Source organism: Vigna unguiculata, chromosome 1 (assembly GCF_037176805.1).
Source record: "Vigna unguiculata cultivar grain cowpea cultivar isolate G323 ecotype 2 chromosome 1, ASM3717680v1, whole genome shotgun sequence".
Classification (NCBI taxonomy): domain Eukaryota; kingdom Viridiplantae; phylum Streptophyta; class Magnoliopsida; order Fabales; family Fabaceae; genus Vigna; species Vigna unguiculata.
Window position 1 is genome coordinate 33,037,773 of NC_140792.1, and position 19,884 is coordinate 33,057,656.

Sequence of the window (19,884 nt, forward strand, 5' to 3'; positions counted from 1 at the left end):
CATGCATTGTTTTGTTTTAATTTTTTGGGAAATATGAATATCGTAAATTTTTGTTGCACACCTTGTTAAAGTGAAACGTCTTAGAATGAATTATGGTGTGCTAATATCTTTCTCGTATGTCTCTTGAACTTAAATTTAATTTTAAAAACTATTATTTAAAGGTTTTCTAATAAATTATCGTGAGGACTTTTTTGTATTTTTGGATTATTTTTCTCACCTCTTTGCAATTTCGGTGGTAACAAAAACGAAAATAAATTTCCTAATATAAGATAAAATCATATAAAAACGAATTAATAGTGTCACCAATGATGCTAAGATATGCGCAGATCCTAGCAAACTCTTACCATCTTAATAGATGTATGATAATCATATTTTGCCACCATCAAATAGGCTTCCTCTCAACATCCATCAACCATAACTCAAAATGAGAAATCTTGTCTAGCACTGTAAGACAAAACCAAATACAAATACAAAAAGGAAAACAGTTAGCATACCAAAACCAACTCATAAAATTAAAAAAAAAAAAAAAATCTGGAAAAATGAAAATGTACCCGAGTCTTGAAAAGTGAAGGCCACAATATCACCATGGTGATCAACTTCGGTGGTAGTACTATCATCATTGTTGACACATCTGAGCACATTAGTCATGGTATGGAGGTCCATACCCAAGTAGAGGTTGTCATGACAAAGGTAATGATAAAAACCCTTTGCATGAAGGAGAAGCACTACAGTCTTAGAATGGTTGAAATCTATCGCCTCAAGTGAAAATCCAGCAGAGGAATAATCAAAGGTTGCCCCCATTGGAGAGCATTTTTATCAATTTCGTTATGTGTTTCAACGGTGAACCTTATACCAGTATGAGTTTTAACATTATTGATATGATTCACAAAAATGTACTAGGATTGGGTATTGAGAAGGTTTGAAATTTGAAATTAAAATGTAAAGAAAAAAAATGAAGGGAAGCGATTTATATATAAAAAAAAAGTTGCTAAAACTGAGGTGTTGCAGGAGTGGGAAGGAGGAAGGGAAATGGTGGAGGAGGCAGGAACTCCTGACACTTTGTAACAGAGAGGTGGCAGAGGATGAGAGATGATAGTATTTTGAGGTTGTAAAAGGAATAGTTGATGGGATAGAGAAAATTGTGGAAATAGTAGAATGTGGAAGTTGTAGTTTGAAGAAGTGTATTTTGTAGTTGAGAGCACTTGTATTGAATGTTGTGTTAGTTGTTCTTGATGTTACAAATTGTAGGATACATGGGGTATTTATAGACCCATAGATTATTCTAGAAACTTCTAGTTAGAACTTGAGCAAATAGTTCTAGATTTTTCTACATAGTAGAATGTTCTTGACTTTTCTTTCTATCCTACGCTTTTCTCCAATACTCTAGAAGTTTCATTACATTTCAATAACTCTATCTTAGATTTTTCTAGATTGTTCTAGAATTTGCATTATACTTTAATACTCCTCCTTGATGCAAATTCGGTAACTCTATGCATAGCGCGTAGTAGTTCAAACCTTGGTCTTGGTAGTGCCTTTGTAAAAATATTTGCAATTTGGTCTTCTGTTGTGCAGTACTCGAGTTGGATCTTCATATTTGTCTCTGCTTCTCTGATGAAATGATATTTAATTGCTACGTGTTTTGTTCTATTGTGATGTACTGGGTTCTTCGTCATTGCGATAGCTGATTTATTGTCACAGTTGATTGTAGTAGGTCCACTTTGTTTCTCTCCCATATCTTTGAATATCTTTCGAAGCCATATAGCTTGACTTGTTGCTTCAACAGTAGCCACGTATTCTGCTTCACCTATTGATTGTGCCACGGTTGCTTGCTTCTTTGATGCCCAAGAAAATATTCTCGATCCAAGCGAGAAAGCATAGCCTGAGGTGCTCTTCATGTCATCTATTGATCCTGCCCAATCACTATCGGTGTAGCCGATCATCCTTGAGTTAGTCATGGTTTTGTACCATATTCCAAAATCCTTTGTGCCTTGTAGATATCTTAAAATTCTTTTTCCTACTCCATAATGAATCTGACTTGGTTTTTGCATGAATCTTGATAGAAGACTTGTAGCATACATAATGTCTGGTCGCGTGGCTGTGAGATAGAAGAGACTTCCAATCAAACTTCTGTAGCGTGATCTGTTTCTTGTGCTCCATCATCTTTTTGTAGCTTCTCATTTACCACCAATGGAGTAGCGACATGTTTACAATCATACATCTTGAACTTCTTCAATAGGGCTTCAATATATTTCTTTTGAGAGATAAATATGCTATCTTCTTGTTGTTTCACCTCTATACCAAGGAAATAGTTCATCAACCCAAGGTCGGTCATCTCAAATGTCTTCATCATGTTTTCTTTAAATTCTTTCATCATCTCCAAATTGTTTCATGTATAGATAAGATCATCGACATATAAGGAGACAATGATGTGGTAATGACCTTGTGCTTTAATATATAATGTTGGCTCACTTTTGCTCCTCCTGAATCCTTGATCGATGAAGTATTGATCAATCTTGCTATACCATGCTCGAGGAACTTGCTTCAGGTCGTATAAGGCTTTTTTTAGTCTTAGCACTTTGCCTTCATTGCCTTATTGATGAAGCCTTGAGGTTGTTCAACATAAATCTCTTCTTCGAGCACTCCATTTAGGAAGGTTGATTTGACATCTAGTTGATAGATGTTCCATCCTTTTTGTGCTGCTAGGGCTATTAGAGCTCTTATTGTATCTAGTCGTGCGATTGGAGCAAATGTCTCATTGTAGTCGATTCCTGGTTGTTGTAAGTAGCCTTTTGCGACCAATATGGCCTTGTGCTTTTGTATAGTTCCATCAGGATTGAGCTTTGTTTTATATACCCATTTCACTCCAATGATGTCTTTTTCTTTAGGACAGTTTACGAGCTCCCAAGTGTTATTCTTCTCAATCATTTTAACCTCTTTTTCCATAGCCTTGACCCATACTTCTTGCTTTGATGCTTCCTCATAGCAGTTAGGCTCAATCATGGCCATATTGCAGGTTTCGTATACGTCTACCAAAGATCTTACTCGTCTTGGAGTGGACTCTGGTGAAGAATCTTCTAATGGAGGTGGAGAAGGCGTACCTGAAGGTTCTACCTCTTCTTGAATTTCTTCTTGATATTGTTGCATTGGGACTAAAGTGTTGCTTTTAACGACTTTTTCTTCTTTCCAATTCCAAGAAGCATTTTCATCAATTTCAACATCTCGACTAATGACGAGCTTTTTTGTTTGTAGGTTGTAAACTCGATAGCCTTTTGATTGTGTGCTATATCCCAGAAATATTCCTCGTATAGTCTTGTCTTCAAGCTTGTGCCTCCTTTGATCAGGAACTTGTATGTAGCAAATAGATCCAAATACTCATAGGTGTTTGGCTGATAGCTTTCTTCCACTCCAAGCTTCAATAGGAGTCTTGTCTTGGACTGCCTTAGTTGGACATCTGTTTAAAATGTAAACTGCAGTGTAGACTGCTTCAGCCCAAAAAGTGTTAGGCATACCTTTCTCTTTTAGCATTGATCTTGCCATCTCCATGACTGCGCGATTTTTTCTTTTTGACACACCATTTTGTTGTGGAGTATATGCGACTGTGAGTTGTCTCTCTATGCCTTCATCTTCGCAAAATTTGTCAAACTCGCGAGATGTGTATTCCTTTCCACGATCACTTCTTATTACTTTTATCTGTTTTCCACTTTGCTTCTCGACAAGGGCCTTGAATTTCTTGAATATTCCAAAGACTTCTGACTTTGCCTTTAAGAAATAGACCCATGTCATTCTAGAGAAGTCATCAATGAAAAGGATGAAATACTTATTGTTGTGATGTGAAGGCGTCCTCATTGGTCCGCAAACATCAGTATTGATCAACTCTAGTAAGTCTTTTTCCCTCCATGCTTTGTCCGTCGAGAATGGTAATCGATGTTGTTTACCAAGGAGATATCCTTCGCATGATTCATTATTCTCCTTCAAGCATGGAAGATCTCTCATCATGTTTTTCTGATATAGAAGCTTTAAGGCACATGTGTTGAAGTGGTCAAATCTCCTATGCCAAAGCCACGAGTCATCAACTTCTGCCTTCATGGCAATATTAGTTCTAGGTTTGAAGCTTATGTGAAAGCTTCTATTTCTCTTCTCCATTTTTACTTGGCCAATTTCTATCTTTCTATTGTCATAAATTTTGCATGTATCTTTCTCAAAGTGAAGAGAATATCCATTCTCCATCATTTGGCCAATACTTAAAAGATTTTCTTTAAGATTGGAAACCAGTAAAACATCCTTGATGACAGTTCCTTTGCCTTGAGACTCCACTGTGGCACCGTTTCCTAGTCGAACTTTGACATTGACAGATTTATCAATGTCTTTGAAGATGCTTTGATCTTTGGCCATGTGATTGTTGCATCCACTGTCCAAGTACCAACTTTCTCCTTCGCTAGAAGATTCTTGATTGGCATAAAATAAGCGTTGCTCCTGATTATGTTCTTCAGCAAAGTTTGCTTGATGCTTATTTTTATTACGACAATACTTCTCTACATGGCCAAATTTCTTGTAGTACTAACATTGAGGTTTTCCATAATGCCAACAATCTTTTTCCATGTGACTTGTCTTTTTACATATGCCACATGAGGGATATTTTCCTTGACGGGTCATAGAGAAGCTTCTAGATTTTTCTTTATTTCTAGAAATTTCTCATCTACTTTTATTTCCTTCATATTCTTTACTCTGAGACCGTAATTTTAGTTTTGATTAAAAAGCATTTTCGACCGAGTCTTCTTCATGCCTTTTCGATCTTTGTTCATAAGCTTCAAGAGAGCCTATTAGTTGTGTTACTGACAATGTGGCCAAATCTTTTGTTTGTTCAATCGCGGTTGCGATTGCATCATATTTTTGGAGAATAGAAATTAAAATTTTCTCAACGATTTTTTTGTCAAGAATAGTTTCCCCATAAGCTCTCATCTGACTAATTATTTCCTTTATTCTAGAATAGTAGCCTTTAATGGTCTCAGATTCTTTCATTCTTATTAATTCAAACTCTCGTCTTAGAGAATGAAGTTTAACATTGCGTACCTCATCACTTCCTTGAAACGCTTCTTCTATTGTGTTCCAAGCTTGCTTTGCACTTGTGGCACCTATTATTCTCGGAAAGATTGTGTCATCAACTGCTTGATGAAGAGCAAAAAAAGCCCTTGAATCCTTCTATTTGTTTTCCTTAAACTCCTTCTTCTGAGCTGCAGTAAAAGTGGAAGTGTCTTCTGGAATAATGAATCCCTCTTCTATAATGTCCCATAAGTCTTGGGAGCGAAAGAATGTCTTCATTTTAACACTCCAAAAAAATCATAATTTTCTCCTGTGAAAATAGGTATTGGAATTGATGATGTTTGATTGGTAGTGGTCATGGGTTGAGAAAATATTTTGGAAGTCGTATAGAATGGAGTTCTAGTATTTTTTTTTGAAGTAGTTGAAAAATTTATCTACGCCCAGTAGATGACCGAACGTAGCTCTGGTACCGCTGATAGTATTTTGAGGTTGTGAAAGGAATAGTCGATGGGATATAGAAAATTATGGAAATAGTAGAATGTGGAAGTTGTAGTTTGAAGAAGTGTATTTTGTAGTTGAGAGTAGTTGTATTGGATGTAGTGTTAGTTGTTCTTGATGTTATAAATGGTAGGATACATGGGGTATTTATAGACCCATAGATTATTCTAGAAACTTCTAGCTAAAACTTTGGCAAATAGTTCTAGATTTTTCTACATAGTAGAATGTTTTTGACTTTTCTTTCTATCTTAAGCTTTTCTCCAATACTCTAGAAGTTTCATTACATTTCAATAACTCTATCTTAGATTTTTCTAGATTGTTCTAGAATTTGCATTATACTTTAATAAGAGAAAATGAAGCTGAGTAAGAACCAATGTGACTTGTAATGCAAGAGTGTGATTTTAGAGGATTCAACTAACAATGTTAGACCACACCTAAATTTCATTTCATGCTATGAGATGAATGGTAAAGGTGGCGTGAATGTTGAGTTTGGGAGGTGATGAATCATTATTTTCTCCTATTTTGTTATCTTTCTCTACCTATCTTGATCGTTTATTTGTGTTTAAGTGTTTATTGTTAGTGTATTTTTATCAAATGAGCTTCATTGTCCTAAGAATTCAAATTTAAAATAATTTGAATTCACTTAGTCTAATTTTAGTTTGTTAATTATTTCCAGTTGTGAAACATTTTAGGCTTGGACATTATATTTTAGGTTAAAGGGAAGAAAGCCACATCTGCCTTTCGCCACATCAGTTTCTGATTTGCTAGATTTCCACCTCAGTTGCCCATTATGATTAGTTTTCATTTCACTTTATTTTCTTTTTTTGCTAGTGTAATTGTGGATCAGGTTGGGCCCAAACCAAGGGGAAGTTTAAGATTTTAGTGTATGTTGATGTGACCACGTGGAGGTTTTAGAGAGCCTCCATTTAGGTTTTCTCTCAACACAATTCACGTTTTCAGTCCCTCTTCTCCTCTAGATCACATTTGTCTTTTCCTTCTCTACACTTCAATGATGTCTTTTGTTTTATTATCCTGTTGTAACTCCATTTCCATGGAGTGCTAAATTCTGTATTGATTCCCTAAAGAGTGTGGGTGGGGCTTTGAGGTGTTTGTTCACTCATCTTTTGTACAATTCTTGTTTGTTCTTCATCATTAAACCTATGTGTTTAATGAACATGAATATGTGCATGCTTAATCTCAATTTGGTGTGTTTGTGTTTAAATAACCTTTGTTCATGCTTAATGGGTGTGGGTTGTTGTTTCACTATTGTTTAATCAGTGGGTTAGGCTAAATGATGTATGTTTTGCTTAATTACATGTTGTCTCGATGAGCTTTAAGGATGAAAAATACATAATAATAGTGTTGGTAAGAGATTTATCAAATATGATGAATTGTTCATCAATAACCTTTAGCAAATCTCTTACATTGTCATGCTGATCAATAGAACCCCGAATACTAGCAAAAAAAGTTGGTCTTTATTAGTGTCACAAAGAGATAATTTAACCTCTCCCACTTTTCATATAGATCAATAACATTTGGAGTGCATGCTGGTCTTAGTAATGAATATAAGAAATATACACAGATTGAGAATCTACAATTTTTTTTAAAATACATGCTCATTATCATAATTTGAGACTATAAAAAAATAATGTTTTGTCAATGCAAACATGTCTTAATGAATGAATCTAGTGACATAAAACTTGTGTATGAGCCAAAGTCATACTCAATTAGACTCGCATAACCAATTATGTTTTACCGATGTAAACACGCATGTTAATGAATCTAGTGACATAAAACTTGTCAGTGGACTAAATTCTTACTCAATAAGACTCAGATCACCAAATAATAAAATTATTAACTATTATGTTTTACTTATACATCTATGCATTTTGATGAATGAATCTAGTGACATAAAACTTTTCTATGAGCTAAGGTCTTACTCAATTAGACTCACATCACCAAATGATAAAACTATTATCTATTATGTTTTACCGATGTAATCACACATCTTAATAAATGAATCTAGTGACATAAAACTTGTCTATGGGCTAAAGTCTTACTCAATTAAACTCATATAATCAAATGATAAAATTATTAAACTATGTTCCTTCTCTCAATTCATGTACTCCTATGGGCAAGTTGAGAAATATAATCCAATATTTCATCCTAATTAATTTTACATATGTAAGAATCATCTGACGGAATAAAACCATCTATATCAAGATGATAGACCCATTTTATGTTCTGTACTTTTAATAGAACCAATTAAAACAAGTCACACACTCATACTCCAGAAATACATAAACAAATAAATTCTACGATCAAACTACCACATCAAAATGGAATAGACTAAGAAACAATAAGAAAGCTAAACGCTTCACTTCTATAAACTAATTACTCGATTCTTGTAAATCTAATTGATAGAAATTTCGTCCAATAAAATGGGCGAATTATAAATCTCCAAAATAAAAGATGAAAATATCGCAATTATAGTCATTGCAACACCCATCAAAGGAGTAGTTCCCCACCTCGAGCTACTTTACCATATTTTGAATTTAAAGGTTTCAATAAATTCCCTACAATAGTTCGTCTTGGACCAAATCTAGAGTTATCCTCAACAATTTGCGTAGCCATAAATACTCTTTTTTATTCATTTAGATATGTTGACTTTGTATATCATTATGTTGTAAATATAAGGATCTTATCCTATAAATCTATTGTGATATGGAAACTTTATAATTAAAATAATGGAAACAATACACCAAATGATAAAACTATTAACTATTATGTTTTACTGATGTAAACATGCGTCCTAATGAATAAATCTAGTGACATAAAACTTGCTTGTGGGCTGAAATCTAACTCAAGTAGACTCATCTAACCAAATGATGAACTATTAGACTGTGTTCCTTCTCTCGTCTCGATTCTTGTGGACAAGTTGAGAAATATAATCCAATATTTCATCATAATTAATCATACATATGTATGAAGATCCTTGTAGGTAGAAATGCATCACATCACATATAATTAATTACAAGATTACAATTAATGTTTATTACGTGATTATAAATATCAATCCATCAGACATCAGAGATGTTGTGGCCACTCTCTAATTTATTAGAAATATATCCACCATTCAAACATTTAAAATAAATATTTACATCAACATTATTTATATTGCAACCAAAATAAATAATAATATTCACGTATATAAATTAATCATACAACATATAATTCATATTATCTCCTCTTATAGTGTAGAAGGAATGAGTCTAAAGCTTCACAAAATAATTATGTCAAACCATATGGTTTTATACTCCATTATTAGTTTCATACAAGAACATATATTACGTACAAAACATATAATAAGTAGAAAATCTTATAGTATGTATAAAATATTATAGTACATACCAAAACATATATTACGTACAAAAACTTATAGTATGTGGAACCTTACAGTACGTATAAAAACCTATATTTCATATAAAGATTTATTGTACGTAATAGTACGATTTTCTTCAGTTTTATATGAAAGAGTACTTTTATCATAATATTTAAAAGTAACAATCATATGTCAATCCTTTAATGAAGTCATACAGTAATTCAAATAGAAGCATTACTTAACCATCACACCATACACCATAAAATATTTCAGGTCAAAATATAGGTATAAAATAAAGTTATATACTCCTCATTATAATTTTTTTTTTTAAATTAAAATTGCCACATGTCAATATGACATTGTGCCACGTGGTAGAGACAGTGTGATGTAGCAGTGACAATGCCACGTGTTACTATTGGATGTGAAAAGTCTCAATAGTCCCTGTATTTGTTATTTTGTCTCAATTTGGTCCCATTTTTTTTAAAACTGAATCAATTTCATCCCTAAATCAAATTTAATTTTTATATAAATTTTACAATGGTATTTTTATTATAGTTGATATTTTTAACAAAATTAAGTTTATTTAAATGTATATTTTGCACTGATATTTATTTAAATTTGTTTTAAATATTTATATATCTATAATTTATGGATAAATGTTAGAATTGCTTTAAAAATAAAAACTTTATAAATTCAAATATAAAATTTTAAAAAAATTTTATAACAATTCTAACATTTGTCTATAAATTATTGATATATAAATATTTGAAACAATATTAAAATAAAGTTCAATACAAAATATACATTTAAATAAACTTAATTTTGTTAAAAATATCAATAATAATAAAAATATCATTGTAAATTTATATAAAAATTAAATTTTATATAGGGATGCAATTGATTCAGTTTTAAAAAAATTAGGATCAAATTGAGACAAAATAACAAATACAAGGACTACATTGACATTTTTCACATCCAATAGTGACACGTGGCACTACCATTGTCACATCATATTGTCTCTGCCACGTGTCACAATGTCAGATTGACACATGGCAATTTTAATTTTAAAAAAAAATTAAAAAATTAAAAAAAATTAAAAAATTAAAAAAAATTAAAAATACAAAAAAAAAATAAAAATTAAAAAATTAAGAAAAACCACGTGCTGACATGTGACCCATAATTAACACTGTTATTGTACAACTAATGGAAATGAACTAATTGCAACGAATTTTCTAAAATAGGGACTCAATTGAGTCAAATAAAAATGAGGATCTATTTGAGATTTCATTACAAAAATGGGAACCTCTAGAATGATTTATTTTTTTAATTGAAAAATTAAGAGAATCGATCTTCCAATAAGAAAAGCAAAGAGTTAATATGTTTAAACGGAAAGGCAAACGTCTAAGTGTACATAGAATTTCCAAATAATACCTTAGGCAAAAAAATTCACATATACATTACTTACTCTCTTCCGATAATCAAATTCTACATTTCAGCATTTTCATCATCTTATTTGCTCGTTTGGATGTGTTTGTGAGTTTTATATAACTCAACAATCGATCCTTCATTATGATATATAGGTACGCCCTCAATATTTTTATCTTTACATAAATTAATATATAGACTATTTTTCTTTAATTTAATATATTTTGTATATTTAACATCCTAATTTTTTTTATATATCTGTATAAAAGTCTTGGCAACCGCAACCTGAACCTGCGCAAAACATTATTATTATTATTATTATTATTATTATTATTATTATTATTATTATTATTATTATTATTATTATAGAGAATCAATAAAGATAAAGAATGAGTGTAGATTGTTGGTAAGTGTTGGAAGTTTCACATAGAGATAAGGTCAATTTACAATATATAAGTGAGTTCAATCCTTACTTTATTAGTTGATTTTGTGAGGTTGAGTTAGACTTAAAACTCATTTCTAATATAATATCTGAGCTAAGTTTAGAACCTATCCTAGTAAACTTTTTTAGACATTTTGTTCCATCCGATATCAGATCGTTAACGGATCATCCACTAATTTTTTATGAATATAATAAGTGAAAACCCAATTTGAGACAAACTGCATAAAAAAAATAAAAAAAAAATAGGAGAAATAAAGTATGAAAACTAAAATGAAGGTCCATCCCAACTTTTTTCCTATTTGCGTACAATATCTCTTTTTCAGGGCTTCAAGTTCACGCTAAATATGTTTCTTATCCTTTCCCATTGTCAAGTTAGATATTCATATACATAGATAACTTACAATGCAATTCAAAACCTAGAGAATAGCACACAGAAAGATAATATAACAAATACAAAACATCAATATAAATAAGAAAAAAAAACACAAATAATAACATATTATATGAGTGACTTATAATAAAAAAGTATATTAAATGTGAATAAATAATAATTTGCATAACTGATGTAGTTAAACAAAGTATAAAACTTAAATTTTAATAATAAAAATTGTAAGAATGGAACCGGTGTGAATTTCTCACCAACTAATCATAAGAATGAAAAAAAAGTATTCATATCTATTTATAGATATATTTACTTTTAGATGTGTTATGATATCAAATTTGATGATAGAATCGTTATCACTATACATCTTAGGTATTGTCTGTTTTGGAGCATGTGTTTTGTCATAATTTTGTTCTTAAGACGCATAAGAGGTGAAGGAAGAAGGAATATTTAAATTGCCTTAAATTTTAACTTCTAAGTTATTTGAGATTATTGGACGTGATAGGATAAGATGTAATAGAAATAGAGAGTGATGTTTAAATTAAGTTTTAACTTTTACTATAAAGAAGATGTTGTGTGTGTGCATATTATATATATATATAGTATTGGATGGACCAGTTGATCAGGTCAACAATGGTCGACTAGTCAAGTTAACATAAGCTAAACGAGGAGATTACTGCGAAAAAGGTTTTTACATATATTATCGACTTTGAAGAAGGGTCGTGATCAGGCCAACTCTAATCACGAACCCATGAAAAAAAAACTATAAATACAAGTCAAACGTATGCTTGTTTAGACTTTTATCTCACATTAAAAATTTAAACATTTATTACTTTAATGTATCCATCTTGCATTGACTTTAATATCAGAATATCTCTGACATGATCTTTAAAATATACCCACCGATTGGTTAAATAGGAACGCCTAAAAAATAAGAACAAAGACTTGAAAAATATTTAACTAGACGTTTGACCCTATTCCCAAATAAATAAATATATATATATATATATATATATATATATATATATATATATATATATATATTTATAAACTTTAAGAGCTCGGAAAAAAAAAATTAATCATCAAGTATAATGTGATCAGTTTTGACTAAAATAAAAATATTAGTTAAATATTTATTGTTCTTCCTTTTAATTTTTGTAGCCATTAAAACACGTACTACATGTATTGATTACAAAACCGAATTATTAATTGTTAATGGTAGGAATGTATTAAATTATTTTAGGTATCGATGACTTAGCCATTCGTTGACTTTGGGCAGTAAAGTAAATGTTTCAAAAAAAAAACATTTATTGGTAGTGAATATACGAAGAAAATGTTAATACGTGTCATTAAGACATTGGTTAAAATATAATAATTGATTACTTATTTTATTTTTATATTAAAAATATGAATAATTAATTCTATTAATTAATTATATTATAAATTTACATAATAAATTTTATAAAGAAAAAATACTTTTTGAAATATTTAAATAATATCTTTTTTATATAAAATAAATATTTAAAATTTTTTAATATCTTTATTAAAAAATTTAAAAAAATATTTACAGTTTTTAATTATTAAATTTAATCTAATAATTATATATATATATATATATTAATATAAAATAGGGTTAACATTCACTTGATGAGTATTTAAAAGCTGTTGAGTAATATTTTTTTAAAAGAAAACTTAACAAAATTTTTGCAAAAGAATTAAAAAGTGAAGTTAAAAGTGATGTATTTTACTATAAGAAGAGAAAATAGTCACATCTTTAAAAAGGAAAGATGTGAATTTGAATAAAAGAAGTGGTTAAATATGCATGGTCAGACGAGAATTGAAATTAGTTTTTTTTTTATAATTTTGAATTAAATTAGTTATATATATATATATATATATATATTTATATATATATATATATATATATATATATTAGATATGTTTTATGATAATATTTGATTTATACATGTATGAACTTATATTTTTTAATCAAATTTTGTTAAGTTTATTTGATTTTTTAGATATGTTTTATGATAGTGTAATGTCCCAATTGAATAGAATAATTCTAGTAAATAGAACTTCACATGTTTATAGCATAAAATAGAGCACCGACAGAAAGTATATAAGAATTAACCTTTACATTTATCCTTAATATATTGAACAAGAAACTAAGACACAAAACATATGTCATAACCAAAAACTAAACACAGATTAGGTTAGACTGGAAATTTGCTCAGATTAGACTGAAAATTTGCTCATAGAGCAAGAAACTTACAAAATAAAATAGTTCAACAAGAAGGTACTCAAAAGAGCATTAGCTATCTGAACCAAAACTAGACAGCATCACTACCACCATTTAAACGATCCCTAGGAATCTCCACGTCTGCTCACACCAAGTACTTGGCGATTTGGTGATCATTGCAAAAAGGAAAAACCAAACAGATAACACAAATACGAAGAGAAAGGGTAAGCTAATTGCAAAAAGAATTGAAAAACAACACACCAATTACACCAAGCTAAACAATATCAGCTAACTTATCACACAAAATGACACTCTAGACTCAATTATCCAGATCTAGACATTGATGTATGATTGTTGGTGGTTTTTGCACTTGTGATGACCTCTACTACCTGCATAGTCATTGTCAATGGGTTTCACCCTACCACACAAGGTTAGTCCCTTTAACCGTTATAAAAACCCAGGGACTATTCTTAAAGACATGATCTCCTGCCCCTCTCACCACATGACTCATTCCACTCTACATGAGTCTTCAATGAACATTGGAATATCAGGATAAACCTCTAGTACTGACTCCTTACATTAATGAACACATTACTAATTAAATCAAATAGGATCTCCCCCATGGGATCTCCTATATTCTCACACAAGCATTTGAAAACACATATTGAAAACCATATATGTCTCTCTTGGAAAATAACTAATTCTTATGATTTTTATCCAAACCAACTTAACAATGCAAACGATTTGGGATTTTAGAAATAAAACTTCAGCTTGTGTAAAGCTCCAAAATTTTTGTATTTATATTCAAATTAAAGATGATTGAATCAAGAACCAAATGCAACAAGAACCAACTTAATTGAATAACTATAGAGAGAGTTATGCACCAAACAAGTAACAAAGGTCAATGTTGTCAACAACCAAACTACAGGGACATTGCGATAAAAACTGCTTTCACTACAGAGCTTCGATTCAAGATCCGACCGGTAAAAGTCAAGAACTAGGTGTTAAGGATCGGCTGTTAAAATTTCAGCTCGATCCAATTATTAACAACATAGAAACCTTCATTTTACGATAAGTGTGCAGTGTAGGAAAATGGGTAGTGCCATACCATATGCTTCTTGGTTGTGAGATTTTGACTTGTTTCATTGCACAATTTGGTATCTTGCACTTTTATCTTCTCAAAATCATTTAAAAGTGGTTATAGATGATACCAAACTGAACAATTGCAACAATCAATATCTCTCATTCCAATTGCAATATAAACTACCTAAAATTCTCTAACCCATAGATACCCAAACATGAAATTCATCTCAATTCAATGCAATCATCAATTAAACATACTCAGCAAATTCCAAAACGAAAGTAAGTACACTTTATTTCAAAGAAAAAGAAAAAGTTCTAGCTTCCTTTACCTGGACAGAGATTAACTCAGCAAAACGAGCTCCAACAGTAGAGCACCACGACACGACAACTACTTAAGGAGCTGACAACCAAGATCAGGAAAGGAACAGTGAGGCCGTGACCACAAACAGAATCAGGCCAAAACTGCGAAACAGATGCGAAAAGGAAAAGAGATGGAGGTTTTGCTCAACTTACATGGAGAAAAACAAGTTTCCGCTAGCACTGAAGAGGGTTTCTCAGCTGCCCTAGCACAACTCCTGCTTCAGAATTGGAAAGAAGAAGGTGAACTATTTATGGAAAATAAAACTATATGAGAGTGAGTGTCTGAAAATGGGTTTTGGAGGTAGTAAATGGGTTGACTATGGATCCTTGCTCATTAAAGTTAAGTCTATTTACTTAAAACATAAATGGATCTTACAAATAGGATTTGAGTTATATATATCTTTTGACATTTTAATTAAAGCAGAAATATGTAATAAATATAAATAATTTTAATACTACTATTAAAATACGTTTAAAATATTAAATAAATTTAATAAAAAAATTAAATTCATGTGTTTATAAGGATAAAGATGAAAACTAGATTGGTGCGAAGATTAATTTCATTTTCAAGGGAAGAAAAACATTAATACAAAAAATTTGATATTTGCATAATTTTTGGATGAAAATCCCTTAGCATGAGTGTCGGTGGAGACTTGTATAGCAAATGGAAGAGTTTGCGTTTGGAATACAAATCAAAGAAAGATTACATCAGACGACACTGTCAGATCTTTGTCGTTTTATTCCCAACGTGTCGTTTGCCACCGCTCCTCGCATTCGCATGGCAATTTTTTATTTTCGATATTAGGGTTGTATTTTTTTATTTTGTCACTCATTATTCAAAGAGATTAAGAAAAGGCTTACTTTTCCTACGATCGCATTAACTTATATTAAATTCAGTTGAAATATGCAACAAAATTAAAAGCTTTATATTTGAAGCAACCGGAATTCACTAGAAAATATCTTAAAATTGTGCAAAGATTTTTGTTGGATGGTATTCTGTTAGTTTTTATAATGTGAGCACAATGATCGGTTAAGGGAGAGTGTTAATAGCCCTTGGTGCATAAGATAGTTGAGTGGTTCCTTGAAAGTGTCAAACAAAAACCTTTCTATAAATGGTCCTTCCCCTCTAATTTGGAACAACACCATTACAAATAACGTTACCAAAATCCCACTCAATTCTATTCCACAAGCTTTCAACCAACGTTGATGATCGCCAATGCTGAATGGGATGGAAGAGAAGAATTGAAATTTAAGACCCCATTGTTGTTTTTGTTGTAGTTAGTCCACAAAACAAAAATAAAAGCAGGGTGCGTGACCCATCCACAGGGAACTTACCAACAAAAAGTTTCAATGAGCACACATGGTTCTTACAGCATGAGATCCAAAGCCTCATTTGAAAATGAAGCCAAGGCCACGGTGAAAGAGAGTGGGGTAAGTCGATAAATAAAGAAAAGCACAAAAAGAGATTAAAAAAAATAAAAAAGTGCATTTTTTTAATTATTGTTGTTTTGAGTATTGTGAATGTAATGATGAAAGGTTGTTGATATTGTGAAAAATTGGAAATCCAGGGAGGAGGGAGTGGAGGGAAGAGCGGGAAGACAATGTCGTCCAACAGCAAGGAGAATCTGTTCATATGTTTTCTGGTGACACTTTGGTACTCTTCAAACATTGGTGTGATTCTTCTCAACAAGTACCTGCTTTCAAACTATGGCTTCAAGTTCCCCATCTTCCTCACAATGTGCCACATGTCAGCCTGTGCTGTTTTCAGCTATATCTCCATTGTGTTCTTCAAGGTGGTGCCTCAGCAGATGATCAAATCAAGGTCCCAGTTCATGAAGATTGCAACTTTGAGCCTTGTCTTCTGTGCCTCTGTGGTGGGTGGCAACATCTCCCTCAGGTACCTCGCCGTGTCCTTCAACCAGGCGGTTGGGGCAACTACGCCCTTTTTCACTGCTGTCTTTGCCTATTTGGCTACCCTTAAGAGAGAGGCTTGGGTTACGTATGCTGCCCTTGTTCCTGTTGTTGCTGGGGTTGTCATTGCAAGTGGGGTATGCTCGCTTCTCCCTAATCTCAGTGATTTCGATTGTTTTGTTAGTATTTGAATGTTGTGACTAATCATGAGTGTGAGTGTGTGTGTTTCCTTTTGAGATTGGGATAGGGGAATTGATTATTGATTTGTGAAGGGTGTTTTGTGTAACTATGGAGACATGTCAATACTGCATCATGTTTCATGTGCCACTCCAGATCTGGAGTGATGTTGGGCAGATTGTGTTGTGATTGTTTATGTGATGTAGTTTATCTGTGATTGTTTGAAATTACAAGGAAATTGTTTGTCATGAATTGCTACCGGATTGGAAGTTAATTAGATCTCAACTTTTCAAGAACTTCAAATCAATGATAAGGGGAGGGTTCTTCTTTTTCTTTTCCTGTTTTCTCTCTCTCACATGAAATAGATGGTGAAATTTCAGGACACTGGGAAAACGGTGCTTCTTGACATTATTCTCTGTTATGTTTTTCTTTCTTCTTTTTGGATCTGCACCGTTCTAGTTTATTAGCTTATATCAGATAGCTACAGTTTTGTTTCATTTAATCAGGTTATATATATGATTATGATATCTCCCTCAATTAGGCTCTTAGTTATCTGCTTCTCAATTGTTGTGACATTCTGTGTGTTATAATATGTTAATTTGATGAATGACTGGCTATTGATAGTAGTTCCTTTGGATCTGTGTGGTGCATATTTCCCTTTCTGTTTTCCGTGTTTATTCATTTTGCTTGTATGGAGCTTCAAGATTTTCTTGGTGATTACAGGGTGAGCCAGGGTTTCACTTATTTGGATTCATTATGTGCCTAAGTGCTACCGCTGCAAGAGCTTTCAAGTCTGTCCTTCAGGGCCTTTTACTTTCTTCTGAAGGGTAAATTATTCTACACCATAGCTAGTATTTCTGACTGTCTCTTTTTCATCTAACTTCAACAGCTATCCAGCTGAAAATTACATCTAAGATTACTGAAATCTGCAACCATATGGTCCCCTTCACCTTGCTTATTTGAAACCGTAATTTGTGCATTGGTAAGGAGCTAGCTGTCTAACTAAACTTACTTTTCTTGGAAAACAACCATTGAAGGATGTATCTGTGCGTTGAAGATATGATGTCACGACTCATAATTCATACAATATCTTAGTTTTTTGAAATAAAAGTGCTGGAAAGTTTAATCGGTGTTGTTATAGATAAACATACATCAATCATTGTATTTTCAACTAATGATTGACCATTACCGAAGGTTGTGGAGTGATAAGTACCTTAATCATATTTGCGGAAAACATTCAGTTATATGAATTGTTGATTCAGGAACTCATGTTATAACATTGCTTTAATGGATAGTGTTTATTCTTCAGCTACTTATAGATATTGTAACTGTTCAATGGAAAATTGTGTAGCTGATGTTGCTTGCTTAAGTTTAAAACTAGAAAAAAGTAGCTAACCTACTCATCTGGGATATGTGATAAAAAAGAAAACTTGTTCAAATTCGCTTCTTTTTTTTTTCCTACAAACTACTACACTTTCAGGAACCAAAATAGATTTGGTAAAACAAGGGCCTCTTTACAAACTTGTGTAACTAAGCATGTTTGGACTTGTTTTGATACAGTTAGAAGTGCTGTTGTGAGCTTTTCTACTAGAAATATAGAGCTTTTTCTAGTAGAGAGGCTCTTCTAACTCCGTTTCCAAAACAGACTCTCTCATATATCATTGTTACCTTCCAGAGAAGCGTGCGTTTCTTTTCTATCTCTTTCTGTTCCTCTCCACTGCTCTTATACAACTGAAAACGAAAAATGGAACTTCTATACCATGATATTTCTTGCTTAAAACGTTTCATTATTTTTTATGCTTTCTACTTATGATAAGCCATTTTCTTAGCTGGTACCAAATGCTTATAATAATGATGATTCTACTTGAACTTTAACAGGGAAAAGTTGAACTCAATGAATTTGCTATTGTACATGTCTCCAATCGCAATCCTAGTTTTGTTACCTGCAGCTCTTATCATGGAACCGAATGTGGTAGATGTGACACTGACGCTTGCAAAGGACCATAAATCGATGTGGCTTCTTCTTTTGCTTAACTCTACCACAGCATATGCAGCAAACTTAACAAACTTCTTGGTGACTAAACATACTAGTGCTCTCACACTCCAGGTTTGCCTCCTCTTTCTGACTACTACAAATTGTGAAACATGTTTAGTTAAAAGTTATTTTAACCATTAAAAGCATGAATGAATGATGTTAAGCAGGTGTTGGGCAATGCAAAAGGTGCAGTGGCTGTTGTAATCTCAATACTGCTATTCAGAAACCCTGTGACTATTGTTGGGATGGGTGGGTACACAATTACTGTGATGGGAGTAGCTGCATATGGGGAAACAAAAAGAAGGTTTAGATGAAGATGCCACACCATTCACCATTGTCTTATTTGTGTATTTTATTGTAGTTATTTATGATATGAACAAGATTCGTTGTAACGTGAGTAGGAGTAGAGGGAAGTGATTTTATACGATCATATGCTGTTGTATCTACCACATAAATATTTATCTATCGCTAGTACATTTTCTCCCAACTCAACGTCCCATTTTTTACGCTATGTTAGAGCACACAACAAATTCTGCATATCAATGTGTCAGAACCTACTTCTTTCTCAAAACTTTGTAATAATAACCTAATTTAACACCTCCAAATTTGATTCTTAAACTTTAATGGTAAATCTGCAGGCATCTGATCATGAAATTGAATAATTAGTCAAATGCATAAAAACTATTGGTTAGCATTATGTAGACATTAATACAAGTCCACTTCAAAACTGATTAATCCAATTTCTAATTCTGGATATGAGTAAGAGTTGCTTGTTTTAAATGTACAAACTGATTGGTTTGTATTTTCTTTCATGAAACAAAGAATTTAAATTTGATTTCTTTGCATAAAAGAATGAAGAGAACTTAATTGACTATGATTCATGCTTCATGTTTTCAGACTCCTTGAA

The 19,884-nt window shown here is 32.0% G+C and overlaps 2 protein-coding genes across 2 annotated transcripts; one reads left to right on the forward strand and one right to left on the reverse strand.

Moving 5' to 3' along the window:
• Positions 1-382: 382 nt before the first annotated feature.
• On the reverse strand, positions 383-801 carry LOC114183410 (DNA sliding clamp PCNA-like). Its single transcript, XM_085666599.1, has 2 exons — positions 552-801; positions 383-444 (listed from the first exon to the last, which is right to left on the reverse strand). Exons 1-2 carry the CDS (start codon positions 799-801, stop codon positions 383-385), a joined length of 312 nt encoding a protein of 103 aa, XP_085522725.1.
• Positions 802-15,826: 15,025 nt separating this feature from the next.
• On the forward strand, positions 15,827-19,464 carry LOC114177561 (UDP-URONIC ACID TRANSPORTER 1-like). The gene is made up of 5 exons (XM_028062991.2): positions 15,827-16,285; positions 16,423-16,902; positions 17,666-17,769; positions 18,821-19,049; positions 19,145-19,464. The coding sequence occupies exons 1-5, from the start codon at positions 16,205-16,207 to the stop codon at positions 19,289-19,291; spliced, it is 1,041 nt and encodes a 346-aa protein (XP_027918792.1). The 5' UTR covers positions 15,827-16,204; the 3' UTR covers positions 19,292-19,464.
• Positions 19,465-19,884: the final 420 nt, after the last annotated feature.

Excerpts from the sequence above, each read along its gene's own strand:
- LOC114183410 (XM_085666599.1), bottom strand. The coding sequence starts at position 801 with ATGGGGGCAACCTTTGATTATTCCTCTGCTGGATTTTCACTTGAGGCG. Across the intron at positions 445-551 it reads CTTCACTTTTCAAGACTCGG|TGCTAGACAAGATTTCTCAT; the intron begins GTACATTTTCAT and ends TTTGTCTTACAG.
- LOC114177561 (XM_028062991.2), top strand. The coding sequence starts at position 16,205 with ATGAGCACACATGGTTCTTACAGCATGAGATCCAAAGCCTCATTTGAA. Across the intron at positions 16,286-16,422 it reads CCACGGTGAAAGAGAGTGGG|GGAGGAGGGAGTGGAGGGAA; the intron begins GTAAGTCGATAA and ends TTGGAAATCCAG. Across the intron at positions 16,903-17,665 it reads GGGTTGTCATTGCAAGTGGG|GGTGAGCCAGGGTTTCACTT; the intron begins GTATGCTCGCTT and ends TGGTGATTACAG.